Here is a 21,660-nt window from a genome sequence, read left to right on the forward strand (position 1 = left end):
ATGGCAGACACTTCAGGAGCCCGGAGGCTCTAGAGGCTACAGTCTACGTTTCCTAAATTGCCTGCCCTGATTTCTTTCGGGTCCTCCGATGTACATCTGCATTAGGCTGTGTGCCCCAAACTTCGGAAGGCAGGAAGAGACTGATCTCCATCACCAACTAAAGGGTTCCATGAACAGAAAGGGCTGCCCCGTCTACTAATAGCACATGAATGTTACTCGTTAACTCAACAAAGAGTTTCGACCAGCTTGGTTAGTTTAATTAGTTACAATTATAGGCATGACTTTAAAATGGCAAGACGAGGCCCCAGATAAGTGCAGCCACGTCCTCCTGGAGACCGTGTGCCTCGGCCCCTGCCATTGAAGGTGAACTGACCGAATAGGGAAGGCAGCAGGCAGAGGCGGCCATAAAGGCACATAAAGACTGCCATCGACATTAGTGACATTAAGTGACTGCCACACCATTACTTATATTGATGACAGCAAAAAAGAAACAGAGCAGCTAAGCTTAAATCAATGTGAACTCAAGACAGAGCTAGGAAGGGCAGCAAGCCTCTGAAACACTGACAGCGGATGGTGGACGGAGAGTGGAAGCAAATGGAGGCTACAGACCAGTCTTTCCAGCAACCACAAACCAGACACGCGCAGCAACGCTCTTAGTGCACTGCTGAATATAAACATCATATTTTAGAAGTCATGAAGGTTTGCAGGTAAAGCTAATTTTAAAACTCAGCAAAAAAATCACAAATGTACCCAAGAGCCTCTTAAACTCTTACATTAAAGTAAGTGACAATTGATTGCTTTTAATCCTTACCCAGCCAAAGTTATTTTTGGTGGTCCCGGAAGAGTTGATCCCAAAGGGAAAGCAGACCCGTTGATTACGGATGGTAAGGCTCCGTTATCAAGCTGTGTAAAGTCAAAGGCAAGCATAATTTGAATTAGTACACATTTTGAAAGTTTATTCCCATCAGCCCCTAGGTACAGATAAAAATGATTCTTTTTCTTCTGGAGGTTTACATCACAATCCCTTTACATTCATCCAGGCCTTATTACCACCATGATTCTGCTAACACCAGAGCAGGTTCCGGCCGAGGCTCTTCAGCAGAAGTGGGAGGAGCCCAGCCCAGTCATCTCACCCCGCCTGACCACAGGATGCCCTGGGGTGAGAAAGCCCTGACTGTGGACAGAGACGGAAATGGGCTATGGCTTCTGGGCCAGGCCATCCACAAGCTGGAAAGCAGTACACACAGCTGTCAGTTGGCTGGCCGGCGATATTGCAACGGGCATCTTTTTCATTTTGATGAACTACAGATTGTGAAATAAATTCAACTACAAATTTCTGTAAGCTAAAAATGTTCTTTAATTATTATTATATTCTTAGTACAACACAAGAGATCTTGACATCTGAAGTCTCATTGGCAACCATTACTTTTTCATCTAGTCATAAAAAATTTTGTAGTCAATTTTAACAAATTCAAAAGCAATGTCATAATCTCTGCATTATCCATGTCCTTCCGTTCTCATTTTCCTTTATATTATCCATTAGCATGGCTCACAGGGAAAGGAAAGGGTAGCAAAATCAACACTGACCTAATTTTCTTCTTATCAGAATCTTGAAGAAATTTAAAGTGTTGAATGAATTTAGGTTTTGAGATTATTTGTATATATCACAGTTAAACATCCTATCCTTGTCCCTTCCTCCCTGAAAACTTGAAATTTAAAAATAAGCTTTATTTAAGAAGCATAGTCTTGGAATTCCCTGGCGGTCCAGTGCTTAGGACTCTGTGCTTTCACTGCCGAGGGCCCGGGTTCAGTCCCTGGTTGGGGAACTAAGATACCACAAGCCGTGAGGCCAAAAAAAAAAAAGAAAGAAAGAAAGAAAGAAAGAAAGGAAAAGCATCATCTTGGAAAAACACATTTTATTCATCTTCCTTCTTCTCTCTCTTCTGCCTCTTTTTAAATTGTGTGTAATCACTGCTGGGGCCTGAAGATACTGAGAAACCACTCTGGGTCCAACTCCTTCATTACAAATCCGCCCCCCACCCCAAACCCCGAGTCCCACGGAGGAGTCACCCCCAGGACCCACCCTCTTGGGTCTGGCCGAGAGCTGGGGGGCTCTGCTCTCCTCTCACTCACTTTACTGGAGGGAAGTGTTCACAGGTTACTGCAACTGTTTCCTTTGCAGTCACCCAGACACCTAATTATTGGCCAACGTCCCCAGGTGGCAGTCCAAAGTTTTGCATTCTTTTGAAGAAAGGATTTCACAGTTCTCGGGGTTGAGACAATTCTTTGCATAAACCAGATACAATTACTCTTTTTCTCCTTTGCTTATTTTGCCCCAAAGTAAAGCAGAGAAAGAGAGATGTCTTTTCAGTACTACATAGGTGGTAAATCTAGGGCAGCTTTATGCTAGAATCCATGACTTTCCTCGGCAATGTCGAACTGCTAGGACGGAAGAAATAAACCCTAAGAGGGTGCTTCCCTGTCACGCCACCTGGGGATCTTGCTAAAATGCAGATTCTGTGTCAGTGAGTCTGGGCTGGAGCCCGAGATCCTGCATTTCTAACAAGCTTCCTGGTGATGCCCATGCTCCTGGCCCACACACCGCACGCACTTTGAGTAGCAAAGGGCTGAAGAATATACAGAATTGGGGTTTGGCAAGGAAGCCAGGGGTTCTAGGGTTGCAGCAAATGCGTTGCTAAAATAATTACCCCAAGGCCCACACTGGATAAGAGGTCAGGGGGAGCCAAAATGAGGTCGGTCTAAACACAGACAAGAAAAAGAGGGGAGGAGCAGAAAGAGGGAGACTATGGTCCAAAGGGGCCTTTCAGTGCACGAGCTCAGCGGTAGAAAAGCAAGTCCAGCGTGTGCCTTGCTGACTGGGGCTGAAACCATTAGCAAAACAAGGCCGGTGGTGTGGAGGAGGCCAGGAGGTAGAGGCCTATGTGCAGCATCAACAGAGACTTGCATCAGGCGCTCACAGCATCAGGCTGACACTCATCTCCGGCCCTGATTAACTCCTCGCCCCTCCTGGCTAATGGAGCATTTGAGAAGTATTTATTTACTCACTCAGCAAATATTTCACTCTATTTATACCCACTGCCTCAGAGATCTCCTCTAGTCTCGTGGCTTTAAATGCCACCTCTGCGCAATGAGCCACCGCAACGAGAAGCACACACACCGCAGCGAAGAGTAGCCCCTGCTCGCCGCAACTAGAGAAAGCCCGCGTGCAGCAACATAGACCCAATGCAGCCAAAATAAACAATAAATACATTAATTAATTTAAAAAAATACAACCCTAGACTGTCAAAACTGAAAAATTAAAAAAAAACAAGACTTAAGGAAAAGAGCACATTTTTCTTATAATTATATTTAATCTATGCATATTATGGTGTAATCATAAAAGCATTTTAAACTTTTAAAGAGCATTTCCCTAACACTGAGGAAGGTGAGAGATATTCTAGACCATGTGGGTGGTGTATGCTAATGGGTGACAGGACCGCAAAGGACACGTTCAGCAAATGAGGCAGAACCAGGGTTCAGAGGCTATAGGAAAGGGCCGGGCAGTCTCACAGGGCTGGCAGAGAATGGGGTCTCAGACTCACTCCACTACTCCCAGTGTCTGACCCAGTAGTGAAGGTATTGAATACTTGGTTTCACTGCTGATTGTAAAACGGAGGATAAATTATATTTTCCGAGTAATAAAAACTTCGACCATCGATATTTCAAGAGACAATAATGCCCTATTGTATTTTTTTATTAAAGCAATGACTCACTTGTTGTGTAATGAGATTTAAATTTGCTGGTACTGGCAAAAATCTTCCTACTAAAGTAGTCATAGGTTTAGGGACATCTGTAAGGAAGACAATTACAATTAATTGATAGCATATATTGTTCCTCTTCCACTTGCACATGGAAGAAAGTACAAAAATGATCATGTATCCTGAGTTTAACATGTGCAAAGTCATTGACACTTATCTAGATCCTATTTATGTTTTCTATAAAACCTTTCTGGTCAATGTTTTTGGGTTTTTTTGTGTTGTTTTTACTTATTACACCCTTTTTCTCTGTCATAATGCTCCTTCACTCGAGCCTCCAGGGATAGCTATGCTAAAAATGTTGTCAGTGCCCAGGTTCCCAAACTGTGCGCTAAGGTGCCCTCCTGTGTTGCCCCAAACTCTCCAGGGACGCACTAGATGTGTCACATTTTCAGGGAGAGCGCAGCACCGTCTGCAGGATGCCACATGAACTACTTTCAATTTACCTCCACTCTTCTTCAAATGGTTACTAACTAATCAGGATGTAAATACTTATTAGGCTACTGGGACCAAACTACTTAAGACTGGAACCGATAGGTATTTCTTTGGCCTCAGGGTGCCGTGAAAAACATCCCTGAGACGCTAAGGTCCCTGTGAAACTCTATGTTTGAGTCAAAGCGGCCGGAGAAATGTGTCTTCGTCTCCTGATTGCCCACCAGCCGAACACATCTCCTGCTCCAGGCCTGTGCATCCTTTGAGTGATGTTACCTTGAGACTTCGGTAACAGAATGCATTTATTTTATGGTGATGTTTCATGTGTACACAGCAAAACAAAGGAGACTGGGCTGGGGGGGGCGGTTATGATGACATGACAAGGAAATAGACTTGGAGAGCATTATGTAAATCTTCCTTCTGTGGGTGATCTAAAGGCATTAGGATTTTGTCGTGTTCCAGAAGGAAGGGAATTAGGAAAGAACCCTTCTCTGCCTGTAGAGCAGCAGATGCAGCTCTGACCCACAGGGAGCGGAGCCGGAAAAGCCATGGCTGGTGTGCAGCAAAGTGCTCCTGACGGCGCTTTGCATCGTAGAAAAGTAAATGTCTTAAAGGCACGTTACCTGTCCTATCCCTGGATAAAGAGACTACCAGGATGGAATGGGAGTCACACTCTTTCTTTCTGCCCTGGGCTCCAAAGACCCGTTGAAATGACATTTGGATGTAATACTGATTTAAATTATTGACAAGGTCCGTGAATCATCTGATAATGAGAGGCTCTGGTTAGGCCAAGCTTTAGAGTAACACGATGATGTATACAGCGCACATGGGTGCCCAGTTTTCAAGTGTCAGTGTCTAACCCTTGTAAACACAATCCTAAAACTGTGTCATTTGGCCTTTCTTTAATCATTCCTAAGTCATTTGATGGTAATCAAGTACTTATAGATCGTTTATTACTATCGCACCAGTTTAAAGAAGTTTCTGAGTAAATGAATGGCAGATAAATCAGCATTTGATATAGTCATTTCAGAACTCATGGTGATTAAAGCAGAGTGGCAGTTCTCACTGACTACATGAAAACGTTTACATTAAAACGTATGCAGTTTTTACCACATCTGAACAGTCAACCCGCCGCCCAATCTGCGAAAGCTTGATGTTTCAACCCAGGTACCTCTAGCCACAGCACTCATGGGTACAAGTAGTCACCTGGTAGAATCACAAAGCTCTCTGCAACTAGCAGAAGGAGAGGACAGCTATCCAAGAATTTGAGATTGTCAGTACAATGTACATAAATTAATCTCTAAAGATATTTTTTTTCTATTCTTAGCTCACTCATATGGGCTATGGGAATTGCCAAATTGCCTCACTGCCAATTTCACTTTTACTCTCTATACAAAGCCAAACATAGTCACTTACCAACTTCCATGTGATATATGACATATTTTTCTATTAATTTACTTTGTACCTGACTGTAGATAATTATTTTGGTCTTGATACTGAGGAACCAAATGAAGTGCTTTTAGTTCTCTTGTGCCACAATTGTCTATATACAGCATTTGTGTACCCCCTTTCAACTGACATATCACCTAAAATGAAAAATAATGATCAGGTTTCATTTTTCAAAAGATATCCAGTAATATGAACCTAAGTAAACTTAAATCTGAGAACACAGTTTTAATCCAGAATTTAAGTTTTCATGGAGAGCGGTAAACTATAGACATGTTCTCAGTTTCCTACCCTGCAATAACGTGCTCTCTGGAGGCACCACAGGGCAAAACCCCTGGGAAATGTCTTGTGAGATGTGCTTAGCGTGTTAAGAGAAGTTCCTGCTCACGCCTTTCTCTGCGGGTGTCTGGCCCTTGAGGTTTAGGGTAGGGAACAGGTGACTGTGAGCCCGAGCTTCCGTCACCGGGCCACGTACTCCGTGGTCATCGTACATGGAGAGGGTGTGCCGACCCGGCCCCGGCCCCATTCAGGTCCAGTGAACTATACGAAGGACTTTGCCCCCCTGACTCCATCGCTGTAGCTGACCAGATACTTAGAATAATCGTCCATTTTACGGCAGTTGTTCTTTCCTGCCACATGCACATGTTATTATTTAACATGTAGGGTGTTTTTAAAATACCCATTTATTTCATTTCCTACAAGTGCAGTTTAGAAAGGTTAATCCAAGAACCGGAAAATTCTAAGAAGCCATGGCAATCTTTATGGGCCTGACTAGAACCCTAAGATCGCTTAGTTGGGTTCCGACCGTAAATAAATCCTCAGTGAGCCGGGTGAGTTGGCCAGTCAACCACACCAGTCAGCCCTGTCCGTGGCAATGCAGCTTGAACATGAAGGTAGGAGAAGTCGCTGTTTCTGCTTGCACATAGCTTCTAATTCTGATGGTAAAACCACAGATACCCAGAGAAGCTATGGCTTCTGCTGTTAGGTTGCCTTTGGTTTCCTAGACAGGAAAACCCAAATAACCATAAAGGATCAATGTTACCAAAATAACACACATAGAGCCTACGTTAATGAGGTGCTGATCACTGGGTCAAACCTTCAGATCATCCTGACATTGCATAAGAGGCCAGCATTCATGTTTGATTGGAATTTTATTTGTATTTAGAGGATAAAGTTATAGCCACAGACACACAGGTGCACAAACTGGGGGGAAAGGCTGAGAGTGGACTTTCCAGGCCTCTGCCTATTGCACAATTCTGGGCTCTGCCCTGTCCCTCCTGGGAGCGTTCTAACATTACTCAGGAGGCTGGTGTAATTGGAAGAGCTCTCATCCTACTCACCTGCTCCAGGTGTCCTGGAAAAGCTCTGCTCTCAGAACCCATGGGCCTGAGGAGAACCATGGACAGAGGCGAGTACTGGTGTATGCCACAGCTAAGCCAAAGTTCATGATGAGCTCATTTTCAAGTATTTTCTAGTTAAAGTAAATGCCTTAGGGCTAAGGCCTCCTTTATCGGAATAAAGAGCTGCTGGGGGGACGGCAAATGTTGGGTCTCCAGACTCTGCTAAAAGACTGTTTGGGGCTGGATTCCCTAGCTCCCCCCACCTCCCAGTCCTCACCACACCGAGACCTGGAGGCCTCAACGTACCACTTACAAGAAGACTATGTAACATCTCTGTTTTCTTATCCATAAAATGTAGATAAAAACAATGCGTACCCTACAGAGTTGATAGAGGATTAAATGAAATTACAAACCTGCAAAAATATCGCATAAACCACAAATGTTACTGATTACCTATCTTACATGCGTGTTAGTTAGTATTAGGAATTTGGAGGCAGGCAGGAAGGAAAGCAGCCTCTGCGCTGCAGGCACAGAACTGGAGCTTTACCATCCCAGCAACATGCCAAACCATGCAGCTCAGCCAGCTGCCCCGTTCCTGGGCCAACCCCGGGTCTGCATGGACTGACGTGACTTACGGCTTCTCTCCTTAACAAAGAGAGCGGTGTCCTAATCTTTGATTTGCTAAGATCAAGTAGAAATGAGAATCTTAGACGTGACAAACATTAGAAAGGCTCTAATTATATCCCTCTTTTCATAGATAAGACAACCAAAAATGCTGATATGACAAGTAAACAGAATGAAACATAATGACTGAAAATATATTACTGTTGACTGAGTAATGGTAAGGGTCAAACATTTAGTATCACGTTAGTCAGACACATTTTCTTTGGCATAATTACCATTGGGTTAGAGTCTTTCTTATGAGAGCAGCCAAAGGCATCCTCTGCTTCTTGTGATGTTGGGAACTTGCAACAGGACTCCTGGGCCAGAGGGTTCTGAAAAGTTGCTTCCTCCAGATTGTTACTTGTGACAGTACCACCTGCTTCCATGATTTCAACCTAAAAAAGCAAACGTTATTTTAGAAATCACATTTTGGACATTGCACTTTACAGTTGCATAACACAGAAAATTCTTCGTAGAAGTTACATGTTTAAAGTAACGAGCACCCTTACCCTCAGTGTCCTCTCTTCCCGACTATTATTCTCTCTGGGCAGCAAGATGGGGTGACAAGTCCTCTGCCCAGCTTCGCTGGCATCAAGGACCCCGAGGACAAGGGCCCTCTGCCCACGAGGTGTGGAGATGTGATTTTGATGTGGCCCTCTTGCTGCTTCAAAAACACAGTATAGGGCTTCCCTGGTGGCGCAGTGGTTGGGAATCTGCCTGCCAATGCAGGGGACACGGGTTCGAGCCCTGGTCTGGGAAGATCCCACATGCCGCGGAGCAACTGGGCCCGTGAGCCACAACTGCTGAGCCTGCGCGTCTGGAGCCTGTGCTCCGCAACAAGAGAGGCCGCAACGGTGAGAGGCCCGCGCACCGCGATGAAGAGTGGCCCCCGCTTGCCACCACTGGAGAAAGCCCTCGCACAGAAACGAAGACCCAACACAGCCATAAAAATAAATTAAAAACAAAAAACAAAAACCAAAAAACCACAGTATAAGTAACTTGAGAAGATTCTGCAGTTGGTCAGCTGCCCCTTGAGCTCCTCGACAGCCCCCTACTCCGAAGGAGCTGGCTGCCTCGTGGGACCGTCCTTAAAACCGTGTGAAATGCTGCTCCTTTATTGCCACTTTCAGAGCACACTCATTAGGCTGTATTAATGTTCTAGTCTATCGTTTGGCTTTTTCATCAAGAAGCCTGACATCCTTGCTGATGTTTTAGTAATATTTATATTGTAACTTAAAATGTATTTAGAGTAATGTTTATAATTAAATAGTAGACCTTCCCTAACTGAATGGTAGGACAATAATTAACATGAAAACAGTGAGGGTAGGGAATAACTGCCAACTTTAACCTTGTTTTTAAGCTATCCTCTGCAACGACTCAGTGACACACCAGCAAAATTACCAAAAATAGGGAGAGACACCAATGATGTTACTGAAAATCAACAGAATTTAAAAAACTAAAAAGTCTCGATGATTAAAAAAATAATAACCATTAGATTTAAATGTTTTAAAATCAGGGTGCTTCTTTTTAAGATTTGATAATGTGCGGCGGATTGGGAAGCTTCAGTCGACCTACACTCACATCATCTCTCCCCCTCCTTAACCTCCACCTGCCCAGACTGCCTATTAGAGAGTACAGGTGAGTTTCCCCAGAGGCCAGGAGGCAGGTCATAAAGTCCTTCAAAGAAGATGGTGATTCTATGGTAACATTCTGAAGACCTCATATAAAATCACAGCACAGACAACTATCTTTCAAAGTGTGGGTGTTGACTCCAAACTTGGAGATCGTCTAACTTAAAATCTGGGATCTAAACAATTAATAGTTTTCATGGACTGCCAAATCCCTTAGCACAGCAGACTAGCATCTAGGTATAAATCTTTCAAAAGACAGAGGAAAATTTAGCTATATTTCAAGTTATAACTTTATTTAGATATTTCAAATTTTATAGAAATGTAGAAAGTTTTCAATTTTCTTCTGCTTTCTGCTTTGGGGAATTTGTCATGTACACATCATCAAAGTTTATTTTTATTTTTAAAAATTATTTATTTATTTATTTATTTTGGCTGTGCCGGGTCTTAGTTGCGGCACACGGGATCTTTGTTGCGGCGTTGGAACTCTTAGTTTCGGCAGGCATGTGAGATCTAGTTCGCCAAGCATGGATGGAACCCAGGCCCCCTGCATTGGGAGCGTGGAGTCTCACCCGCTGGACCACCAGGGAAGTCCCACATCAGCAAAGTTTAGATTTAACTTACCTCCCTGTAATTAACAAATATTTATTCAGTAAATATATCAATTCCTCAGCCCCATGCAACTGATATCTGAACTACTTACAGTATAGTAAAATCCTATTTTTACAGAATAAACAGAGGTCAATATGTGGGAATGAATTTCTAGAAAAAGGAAATTAGCAATTGACCCTGAATAGTTACTGAAAAATAATTCCACTCTGTTTAAAAGACAAACATGTCCATGCTAAATCTTTTTCATTTTATTAATGAATTAGGAAATTGTCAATAAAAATTCAAAAAACCAAAGAAATATCATCCAAATAGTCTCTATTTTGTTAAAATTGAATTACATTTAAAGAGAATTTACTATTTTAACGTGAGCTAGTTCCTTTCCTGCTCTGGTGAATGCTCACTGAGTCCCCTTGGTACAGGAAGGGAGCCGTGCTAGGACCAACAGGCAAAAGGTGCTGGGACACACGTTTGGTCTGGTAGCAAAATGGAGTGTCTGACACTTCAAGCCATCTGGAAAAGGTTCCGAGGAAGACCTCTGCACCAGCTGAAGGCTGGTGGGACTAGGTGTGCTCTGTGGTTTCTCTAGGCCTCAGCCTCTCCTCCCCACCTTTCCTGTGCACTAAGGAGCAGTGATTATGCTAAAAGAACACCAGAAAACAGAAGCCTAAGCTCCTGCTGCTATGGCTTATGATATGCAAACAAAGTCAGGCTCCAGCCGTCTCAACACCAATTCAAAACTGTTCCACAGAAGCTTAATTTATGACTTACTAAAATGATTTAACAGCTGAGTAATCTAGTTTTCCAAACTAGATCCTTTTGGGGGGCCAGTACACATTTCCTTACAGATCCTTTGTTTCCTTTAAAAACTGATTTAGCTTCAGCAAGAACAGAGCAGAAAAGGGGGATTCCCTGGAGGTCCAGTGGTTAGGACTCCCTGCTTTCACTGCCCAGTGTCCGGGTTCAGAATAAATAGATAAACAAATAAGAACAAAGCAGAAAATTGCCAGTAGTTATCCACAGCAAAAGAGGGTAGCTGGCTGACAATTACCATGAATTCATGTAGACTCTGATTTATATTACATACGCTTGAGGAACAACCACCTATTAGCAGAGGGCAGCTCTAACGCCTTGATTTCAAGGCTCACCAAACACAAGCACTAACTGTGAGTCTTGGCTGTGAATTACAGCCCTTATCAATCTAAAGGGGGAAAAATGTAAAAGGTGAGCACGTGAAGACTCGCACTGCATTTGTTTTCACAAACACTAGGGTTTCTCTCCTAAAGCCGCTTTTAAAACTTTCTAGGGGGCTTGCCCGGTGGCGCAGTGGTTGAGAGTCTGCCTGCCAATGCAGGGGACACGGGTTCGAGCCCTGGTCTGGGAAGATCCCACATGCCGCGGAGCAACTGGGCCCGTGCGCCACAACTACTGAGCCTGCGCGTCTGGAGCCTGTGCTCCGCAACGAGAGGCCGCGACAGTGAGAGACCCGCGCACCGCGATGAAGAGTGGCCCCCGCTTACCGCAAATAGAGAAAGCCCTCGCACAGAAACGAAGACCCAACACAGTCATAAATAAATAAATAAATAAAAGAACGTGAATTTCTTTAAAAAAAAAAAAAAACTTTCTAGGGACTTCCCTGGTGGTCCAGTGGGTAGGGCTGTGTGCTTGCGCTGTAGTTGGATCCCTGGCTGCAGAGCTAAGCTCCCACACGCCTGGCGGGGAAAAAAAAAAGAAAAATCTATTTGTTTCCCTCCTCTTTTGTTGCATGATCTCTGCCGGGTTAGGCCAGGTTTGAACCAGGGACCGAGGACCTAATTCACCTTCAGGTAGAACGGCTTGGCTGGGTGATGCATCTCGCGTTTAGCAAGGGATGCGCCCTGTTGGGGATGAGTGAATCCCATCAGGGATGCGACTGACACGAGAACGATCTTGGTGGAAGCAGGAAGTCTCCCGTCTCCACTAGGGCAGGGGCGCAGGGGGTACTGTGCGACGTGGGTCTTACTGGAATCACGGGGACGCCGGGGTGGGCGGCTCCTTCCTGGGCCCAGGCGCCCGGGGGCCCGACGGCAGGACTCGTGTGCGGGGTCGGCAGGGAGGACAGGAAGTGGAGGTCGTAGGCCTGCGGCTGCCAGGCGGCGGCGGGAAGAACGGCGTCTTCCAGGGGACTGAGCTCGGGGAGACTCGCGTACTCCCCGAGCGTTTCCTCATCTCCGTCCTCATCCACCAGCCGCTCCACTTTGACGTGGCTCCTGCAGTCCCCGCCGAGCGGGGCGTTGAAGGCGGGCAGCAGGGCCTCTCTGGGGTCCGCGGAGCCCAGGTACGCGTCGTTGAGGACGTGGAACTCGTCTGCCTCGTGCTTCACCGCCACCGGGGCTTTCAGGGGAAGGTTTTCAGGAACAAACTGACTCTCGGCGCTGAAAAGGTCCGTCACCATCTCGTCTTCGGGGCTGGACATGCCGCCCAGCAGAGGGGCCTCTTCCATGTCCACTAGGGGCCCCCGGGCCCGGGCATCGCCCCGCACCCGGCGCGAGGGGGATCCGGCGGGAACCGCGCACCTGCAACGACGCGGCCCAGTCAGGCGGCGGCCCCCACCCGCCCCGGCCGCCGACCCGGGGGGCCCGCCGCTCCCGAGGGGCCGGCCTAGGGGCCCCAACCCCCCCACACCCCGGCGAGGCCGACCGGAGAAGGGGCCCTGCTGGCCCGACCGGCCGACTGGGGCTGAAAGGGGCGGGGGTCCGTCATTCCCGAGGGGCAGACCTGGAGGTCCCGCCGCCCCTGACGGGGACGACTGGAGAGGGGGTCCCGCCGCCCCCCTCGAGGCTGACTAGGGAGCCCACCGTCCCCCTCCCCTCTGCAGACCCGAGGCCGAGCCGGGGACCGCGGGGAAACCCGACGGCGGCCGGGGTCTCAGGCACCGGAGGGGCGCCGAGTCAGGCCTCCTCAGACGGCACACCTGTGGCCCCGGGAGCTGTCAGAGCGCCGACCGCGGGGCGGGGCCGAGCAACTGGCGGTTGGGGAGGAGGCGGGGCCACGGACTGGGGCAGGGCCAGGGGCTCGCGGAGGCGGGGCTCGCGGAGGCGGGGCTCGCGGAGGCGGGGCTCGCGGAGGCGGGGCTCGCGGAGGCGGGCGGGGCCAGGGCGAGGCGGAGGCGGGGCGCGTGAGGCGGGGTCAGAGGGTGGGAGGGGTTGGGGGTGATGCGAAGGCGGGGCGCAGAAGTGAGTGGGGGCATGGGCGGGTCCCGGAAGTGTGAGGGGATAAGCAGGGATGGGGCGGGGGAGGCGGCCCCCGTGACAGTGCTGAACGGTGGTGGGCGGGGCGAGCTGGGCGGAGTCGGGGCCGGAGGCCAGGGACCGGCCAGTTGAGGGGAGGTGGTCAGGGAAGGACACTCCCGGGACCAGCAGCTCCAGGCTCAGGTGGGGAACCAGAAGCCCCCAGGCCAGTCTGAGGCAGCACTGGGTGGGACTCCCTGGCTTGACCTAAGACCTTAGTCTTGACCGTGTATTTTTTCTGCCCTCGAGCTCCTCAGGACAGAGCCCGCCCCGCCACAGAGCACCGCGGGTGGGTGGAGGGCCAGGGATCGGCACATGCAAGTTCCCAACCTAGCGTGCACTTCAGGTCCTTGGTGCTGGAGCTTGGGAGGAGCTCTAGGCGTCTCTTGTCAATGCAAGCAACCCAAGGACTCCGCGCTTTCACTGCCAAGGCCCAGGGTTCAATCCCTGGGTTCAATCCCTGGTTGGGGAACTAAGATCCCTCAAGACCCTCGGCGCGGCCAAAAAAAAAAAAAAAAAAAGTAAGACATTCGCTTTCTAATCTCACTGAAAAAATACGTTCCTAAAGTCAAACAGTAGTAACCAAGGCACACCAGCACTATGCACTATTTGGCTGTACACATCAGCGTTCAAGAAATCGCAAGAAAATTTTGCACAGTCAACAATCTGGAAATTTAAGGCACAGCTTTAAGTTGCTGGGACTTTCTTATCTGAAAAATTATAATGGGACATTAAAAGTTGACATTAAGGGCTTCCCTGGTGGCGCAGTGGTTGAGAATCTGCATGCTAATGCAGGGGACACGGGTTCGAGCCCTGGTCTGGGAAGATCCCACATGCCACGGAGCAGCTAGGCCCGTGAGCCACAACTACTGAGCCTGCGCGTCTGGAGCCTGTGCTCCACAACAAGAGAGGCCACGATATTGAGAGGCCCGCACACCGCGACGAAGAGTGGCCCCCGCTTGCCGCAACTAGAGAAAGCCCTCGCACAGTAAACGAAGACCCAACACAGCCAAAAATAAATAAATTTTTTAAAAAAAGTTGACATTAAAAGAACATAATGTAATTAAATTCTCACTGTTGGAATTTTCCTGCCATGTGAACGACTTAAAATATATTCCCAACCGCTAGTTCTTGCAAACATACTTGCCTTGAAATACTGTCCAGTTCTTGGAGAATTCATTTCCTGTGTGCCTATGACCTATAGGGCAGGACTCCATAGAAAGCTTTAGTGGCTTCTTCAGATTAAAATTGGGACAGCTTTTTTCTTTAGTTGTACAGAATGTCCTTAATTTAGGAATTTTTTTTATAGTAGGTCCTTGTTGGTTATCTGTTTTAAATATAGCAGTGTGTACATGTCAATCCCAAACTCCCAATCTGTCCCTCCCCCGCACCCTTCCCCCCAGTAACCATAAATTCGTCTCTAAGTCTGTGAGTCTGTTTCTGTTTTGTAAATAAGTTCATTTGTATCATTTTAATTTTGTTTAGATTCCACATATAAGCGATATCATATGATATTTGTCTTTCTCTGACTTACTTCACTTAGTATGATAATCTCCAGGTCCATCCATGTTGCTGCAAATGGCATTATTTCATTCTTTTTAATGGCTGTGTAATATTCCACTGTATATATGTACCACATCTTCTTTATCCATTCATCTGTCAATGGACATTTAGGATTTTTAAACTTTATGATGGCTGGAAAGTGATATGCATTCAGTAGTGATATGCATTCATACTTCAGATTTTGAATTTTGCTCTTTTCCCAAGCTAGGGATACGTATGCTCCCTTCTAGTGATATGCTGGGCAGCTCTCAGACACGCAATCACAAGGCTAAACAATGGATACATTTACAACCATTCTGTTTTTCACTTTCAGGACAGTATCAATAAATTCCAAGAGATAGTCAACACATTATTATAAAATAGGCTTTGTGTTAGATGATTTTGCCCAACTGTAGGCTAATGTTAGTGTTCTGAGCACATTTAAGGTAGGCTAGGCTAAGCTATGATGTTTGGTAGGGTAGGTTTATTAGATGCATTTTTGACTTACTGTGGGTTTATCAGGACTTAACCCCATCGTAAGTCGATGAAGACCTGTATAGTACATAAACCCTCCTACCGAAATAATTAAATATTACAGATAAAGCTGAAGTTCCCTTGGGTTCCATACCGTCCACAATCACACTGCCTTTCAAAGAGGGAATCCCTGTGACGTCTGCTGTGTATCTTTTCAGCCCTTTCTCTGGAGATCAACATACACATGTGCATGTGGATCTCCTTACTCTTAATTTTATGGCTGGAAAAGCCACATCTCTTTGAACTCAGCTGAGTTTGGGGGCAGGCCTGAGAATGCAACTCAGGCTTCCCAAACTGTAGCCAATATAAACTGAAGAACCCAAGTGAAAAACCGTGAAGAGCTTGAATAGCCTGAGAAGCACATCAACCCCCAGGCCGTACCATTCACTCCTTCACACATCAGACATTTCTAGTGAGCAGTCCCCGTGGGTCAGGCGTGCATGGCCATCTGAGTGAGTCACCATGCTGGGCAGGATCAAAGGCCTAGAACCTTTGAGCACCTGCAGTTCCTAGATGCTCTTCTGGCCCTTCTGGATCGGACAAGGCCGGCTCTGTCTTGTCATTCAGGGCTCAGCTGAAACCCATTTTTTTTTTTTTTTCCGGCCACGCGGCTTGCAGGATCTTAGTTCCCTGACCAGGGATGGAACCCGGGCCCCCTGCAGAGGAAGCGAGGAGTCCTAACCACTGGATCGCCAGGGAATTCCCCCAAACCCATTTCTAAATCAGCCTCCTTCCCGAGCCAGCTACTCTTCCCCCCCATAGACACACACACACACACACACACACACACACACACACACACACAAGTGCCTAGGAACCCTTAAGATCCTTTGAGAGGTTTCCTTGGTTCTCAACCTCCTCCCAATGAAATTTGATCTCCACGACAGCCAGAACCTTTTGGGGTCCCAGCTGTATTCCCAGTGCCTAGAACAGAGCTAAGCATACAGTAGGTGTTCAATAAGAACTGTGGAGAAAACAGAATTCATGTATTTAACAGGTATTTATTGAGCACCTACTATGTGTCAGGCACTGTTCTAAGCCCTGGGGCAAGGGTGAGGATGCAAAAATGAACACAGCAAAATCCACAGCCCTTCTTAGCAGCCACCCTTCTCCGTCAGGTGTGTGAATCGAGCGAGGTCCACTCTGCCCAACCCAAGGCCTTTTCTGCATATCTTGGTCGGTCACCTTTGTCCTAAGTGCCTGAGCCTGGTACTTGACCTATAGCCTCCTTATCAGTATAACAAAAGAGACAGAAAGCAATACTGTGGTAGACTGGGATTAATGTTTTTATTAATGATAACATTCACACTGCATTTCTAAGATTTATCCAAAAGAGCATATTGTATTTACATGCAATGGCCAATTCAAGATAACAAATTCAGACCACAGCTCCGTTAAGACTATGGCTTATTCCAAATTCAATTAAATACATCATACTCCTACCTCCTGCTTTCAACATGTACAGTAAAACCCCACTCTTCCTCCTTTTAGGGAATATAAAATTGCATTGATAACTGCACGGATTAGCAGTGATTACATTTGAAACACTTAAAACCTGAGAGACAAGCCCAAATAAGTCTGAGTGCTAACACATCTGTGCTCAAATTCACCCGTGAATCATAATACAGACTGGTCAGTGGTCAACAGTGTATGATTTCAGTGGCCCTGGCTTTGACTGGAAGCTACACCTCGCTGAGGCAGAGGGGCTGTACCCCTCACGCCTCCTTGACTACATACATAACACAGATGAACAGGGCCTTTTGTTGCTCTGGTGGTTAGATGTCCCTTTTTGCTTTTTTTTGTCTGTTCTCATTTCTGCTTGCTTTTAAAAGAAAAAAAGTCTTTGGCCCATTTAGGTGGGGTTTTTACATCACAACATGTACAGGAATAAAATATGCACGTGCTCTGCAGCAAGCGCCTTCCTCTTGCTCCAAGGGTTCGGCCTCATCACCATATCACTGGAGTTCAGAACTCTTAGAGAGGCAAGCCCCACCAGAACATAGTGGTCAGAAAAATAAATACATGATTTTAACAGATGGACAGCTAAGCTTGTCATTACAGCTCAGAGGCAGTGGGTATTATTTCATGCCACGATCCGTTCTTTTTACATTAAATACTGAAGACGATTCAGCGCCTCGTCGCTTTTTGGTCAATCACTCGATCAAGGCACTCCCATCCGAAGGGTAGGCTGTGTTAAACCCAGCACCTGTCACCTGCAACATTCTAGGAGGTCACCGATAACCCATCTCCCTGTCTCCCTGGAAACGGGAGTGGGTCTCCTCTCTCACCAGCTGGGATGCCCAACCCTGACCGCCCTGAGGTTTGCTTTTCTCAAGTTTTGTTCCTTCCTCAGTGGCAAATGTCATGTTCTCCCTGCCGCCACTTTGGGTAAGCAGGAATCCTGAGGCACCTAGGATGTTTGATTTTTCAGTGAGTGCTCCAGACACATAATCTTCGACCATCACATCCCCTGCTCCCCATTTCTGAGGCACGCCCACGTCTTCTTTTGCAGCTTAACGAGGAAGCTTAAGGAAGGCAGTCGGATGGGGGAATGCAGCACAGCTGCCCTCGTAAGGGAACTGGTCCTTCTGGGATGCAGGGACACCACAGTAAAATGCCTACATAGGGTTATCCACACAGTAAGTTGAGAAGGGGTAAGACACCCACAATTCCACCTAAAGACTTTACGAAATAAATCTCTCGTGCGGTCTCCCTTACATTTAGGGCCTTCCGTTTTTAAGGCACTGGGTTTTGAAGACTTGCAAGGTTAGGAAAACTAAAGATGAGACATACTACATGCTTCAAACATGGAGAGGCAAATGCAGATGACCAAACTAGACAGTGACAGAGTTACCACAGGGACAGAATGGGTTCCAAAAGCACAGCTTTTCTTGGTTAGTGCATTGCATGTGCATTGGCTATTAACTGCTAACATCTGCAGCTTAAACAATGCTTTTCTCTCGGAAGGAAACAAATGTTTACATCGCTCTGATAAAATTAAATGCCCGTAAGTACCAAGTGTCCGGTGGCCGCCGAGGAAGCGTGCCGGGTCGGTCATTTCCAACGAGTATGAAGTCACAGCCCCACTCATTCCATAAATCGCTCAATGACAGTTTCATCCCTTAAGAAACATAAGGCGATGGGAAGACCTTAGGGGGGACTTTATCCAATGTCCCCCAGGTTAGGACCTGCTTGGAAGGAGTAGGGTTATACTTCATGGGGTGGAGCCTGCCATCTAGAAAAGCAAAAACACCAAACCCTCGAAGGAAAGGAAACGTCTGAGTCTTTTAGAGCAAATTTTCATCCTGAACTACAATCAGGATTCACAGCTATCTTTCATTTGGTTTTTCATCGGAAGAGCTCATTTTCCTTCCCGGCAGTGCTAAGGGATTTACTTTTTGGAATTGGAGCTGAGCCCGAACAAACTCACGATGTCAATCATTGCTTGTTTCAGGTTCTTCCCGAAGCGATGAGAATCCTTTCATTTAAAAATAAAAAACAGAAACAGGTTACAACGTGGAAATTCTCACATTTCAAGCCTTTTCACTTGTAATCTGACTCGAAGAACTAACATTCCTTTTTGCCAATTCTCTAAGCTTTGACTTAGTTGCTTAATCATTAAGTTAGAGCGTCTGGAGAGATGTTAAGGGTTAACAAAGATAGCACACATGTTTGTGTGGGTGTGTGTTTTTTTCTTTTGCATGATAGGTTATTACAAGACACTGAATATAGTTCCCTGTGCTATACAGTACGACTTGCTTACCTATTTTATATATAGTAGTGTATATTTGTTTTGTTTTGTTTTTGAAAACTAAGGTGCTTTATTTCTTTGTAAAAACAACTTAGCAAGAGTAGTTTGAACAGTACTTTTCTTATTCTTGTCATATAACTTATTGTATGGCACAAACATTGTTTCCATGCCTCAGCTAATTGTCACACACCTTTTGAAGTTTCCACTAGCTTCCAACACTTTATCTTTTGCAGTGAAATAACTCTGATAGTTTGTTTTTTTCATTTAATTTTTATTTTATATTATAGTTGATTTACAATGTTGTGTTAGTTTCAGGTGTACAGCAAAGTGAATCAGTTATACATATACATATATCCATTCTTTTTCAGATTCTTTTCCCATACAGGTTATTACAGAATATTGAGTAGAGTTCCTTGTGCTATACAGTAGGTCCTTATTGACTATCTACTTTATATATAGTAATGTGTATCTGCTAATCCCAAACTCCTAATTTATCCCTCCCCACCCCCTTTTCCCTTTGGTAACCATAAGTTTGTTTTCTATGTCTGTGGCTCTATTTCCGTTTTGTAAATAAGTTCATTTTTATCATTTTTTTAGATTCTACATAAAAGTGATTGCATGTGATATTTATCTTTCTCTGACTCACTTCACATAGTATGATAATCCCTAGGTCCAACCATGTTGCTGCAAATGGCATTACTTCATTCTTTTTTATGGCAGAGCAATATTCCACTGTGTGTGTGTATACACACACACACACACACACACTACATCTTCTTTATCCATTCATCTCTTGATGGACACTTAGGTTGCTCCCATGTCTTGGCTATTGTAAATAGTGCTGCTATGAACATTGTGGTGCATGTTATCTTTTTGAATTAAGAGTTTTCTTTGGATATATGTCCAGGAGTGGGATTGCAGGATAATATGATAGCTCTATTTTTAGTTTCTTAAGGAACCTCCATACTGTTTTCCACAGTGGCTGCACCAATTTACATCCTGTGTGGGTGTGGTTTCCCCTAATCTAAGGCTTCCCCTAATGTCAATGCGTTACATAAAACACAATAAGCAAGTGAATTCCAATCTTCTCTATTAAAGGTGAACCTGGCATTGCCTGTCAGGCTATGTACAATGTGGAAAGGAGAGAATATAAATAAGGATTAAATGTGCCATGCTAGGAAGGTGGTCACAGGTTCCATTCACAGAGAACACTGCAGACCCCTGCTTCAATGTGTATGCGTATTTCTTAGCACGTGCACACGAATCTTAATCCACCCTCCAATGTTACAGAGAGTCTGGAAGCTGTAGAAGCACTCCAACATTACGATTTAAAACCACTGCGACCAGCAAAGATACACACTTTCAACCAAATAAGATCGATCCCTTTAAAACTATTAAAAGACTTTCAAAATCCGTTTTGAAAATGTCCCAACCAAGTAAGAGTATATAACTGAATTGCAATTTTCTGTCAAATCAAGGACGTGCTCAAAAGAAAACAGTGAAAAACCCCATCTTTAGAAGAGAGAACTTTTGTTTTGTACTTACTGTCTCAGGGCAGGAGAATTTGGAAGAAATGTGGAAACTGATGAGCTTCTCACCCACGAGAATGTACGACACCCCATAGCCGTCGTCAGCAACCTACGGAAAAGCAGGTTTAAATGGATCCGTGGGGGGACTTCCCTGGCGGTCCAGTGGTTGAGACCCCGTGCTTCCACTGCAGGGGGCACGGGTTCCATCCCTGGCCAGGGAACTAAGATACTGCATGCCGCAGGGCACGGCCAATCCATCAGTAGAACCCTGGGCAATGAGGCCACGGGCAAAGGGAATTTCTGACATTTTCACTATGAGACTGCCATCAATATCTGCAGACGCTTGGCTGCTTACCGGTCCAAAGCCGCCTCCGCTTGACACATACTCTGGATTCCTTTCCAAATTGAACAGTTCCACCTGCTGCTGAGGGGTCTGGCTGGTGGATAATCTCCAAGGCTCAGATAGCACCTGTGGAGTAAAACAAGGAAATGTTCCAACAACACTTCCCAATTCCATCCTCTTCTGTCCCCGAGGAGCCCGGGTGGAAGACAAGAAAGGGCTTGCTCGGTGTTCGGACTGTTTCAGACACCAGAGGCCTGTGTTCCTGAAGGCCTCGCTGGCTCGGGGCTCGGGGCAGGAGGTCTGTGGAGAGGGATGGAGCAGATGAGGACACCCGGACTGCAGGGGCCAACACCGGCTGATGGGGTCTTTAAGGCAGGGAAGGTGGCAGATACGTGGAGTAAGATTTGGAACTGGGGCAGTGGTGTGCTGGAGCTGACTGGTACCAGCTCCCCTGAGCTGGCTGCCATATTTCCGGAATTTTCCAAGCTGCTTGTTAAACACAGCCATTATTGAAAAATTAAATTTTATTGGGACTTCCTTGGCGGTCCGGTGGTTAAGACTCCACGCTTCCACTGCAGGGGGCATGGGTTCGATCCCTGGTCGGGGAACTGAGAGCTCGCATGCCGCGTGGCACGGCCGAAAAAAAAGAAAAAAACACTCAGAGCTCATCACCTGCTAATTATTTTAGTACAAGCCATGGCATTCCAGGGGTTGAAGAAACGCGGCTCCAATTTTCCATGGTGACGACAGGCGAGCCCC

The 21,660-nt window shown here is 46.1% G+C and overlaps 2 protein-coding genes across 6 annotated transcripts in view; both read right to left on the reverse strand.

Moving 5' to 3' along the window:
* Positions 1-16,424, reverse strand: part of TESMIN (testis expressed metallothionein like protein) — a 48,172-nt gene extending 31,748 nt beyond the window's left edge. The window contains exons 1-6 of one of the 3 annotated variants that reach the window (XM_082477655.1): positions 13,533-16,424; positions 11,936-12,488; positions 7,933-8,091; positions 5,713-5,833; positions 3,774-3,850; positions 812-903 (exon numbers count right to left, since the gene is read on the reverse strand). In XM_082477655.1, the coding sequence (XP_082333781.1) occupies positions 812-903; positions 3,774-3,850; positions 5,713-5,833; positions 7,933-8,091; positions 11,936-12,415 (929 nt within the window). In that variant the 5' untranslated portion in view covers positions 12,416-12,488; positions 13,533-16,424. Of the gene's footprint in view, positions 1-811; positions 904-3,773; positions 3,851-5,712; positions 5,834-7,932; positions 8,092-11,935; positions 12,489-12,792; positions 12,916-13,532 lie in introns of those variants that run through there. The other 2 variants (XM_082477653.1, XM_082477654.1) reach the window with 2 other exon arrangements.
* A 122-nt stretch (positions 16,425-16,546) lies between these two features.
* The window catches only part of CPT1A (carnitine palmitoyltransferase 1A), a 61,745-nt gene continuing 56,631 nt past the window's right edge, over positions 16,547-21,660 (reverse strand). For all 3 annotated transcript variants that reach the window (XM_082477652.1, XM_082477650.1, XM_082477651.1), the window contains 3 exons: positions 20,914-21,027; positions 20,575-20,667; positions 16,547-18,756 (listed from right to left, as the gene is read on the reverse strand). In XM_082477652.1, coding sequence (XP_082333778.1) covers positions 18,670-18,756; positions 20,575-20,667; positions 20,914-21,027 — 294 coding nt within the window. In that variant the 3' untranslated portion in view covers positions 16,547-18,669. The remainder of the gene's footprint in view (positions 18,757-20,574; positions 20,668-20,913; positions 21,028-21,660) is intronic.

Source organism: Balaenoptera physalus (assembly GCF_965194825.1).
Source record: "Balaenoptera physalus genome assembly, chromosome: 10".
NCBI classification, from domain to species: domain Eukaryota; kingdom Metazoa; phylum Chordata; class Mammalia; order Artiodactyla; family Balaenopteridae; genus Balaenoptera; species Balaenoptera physalus.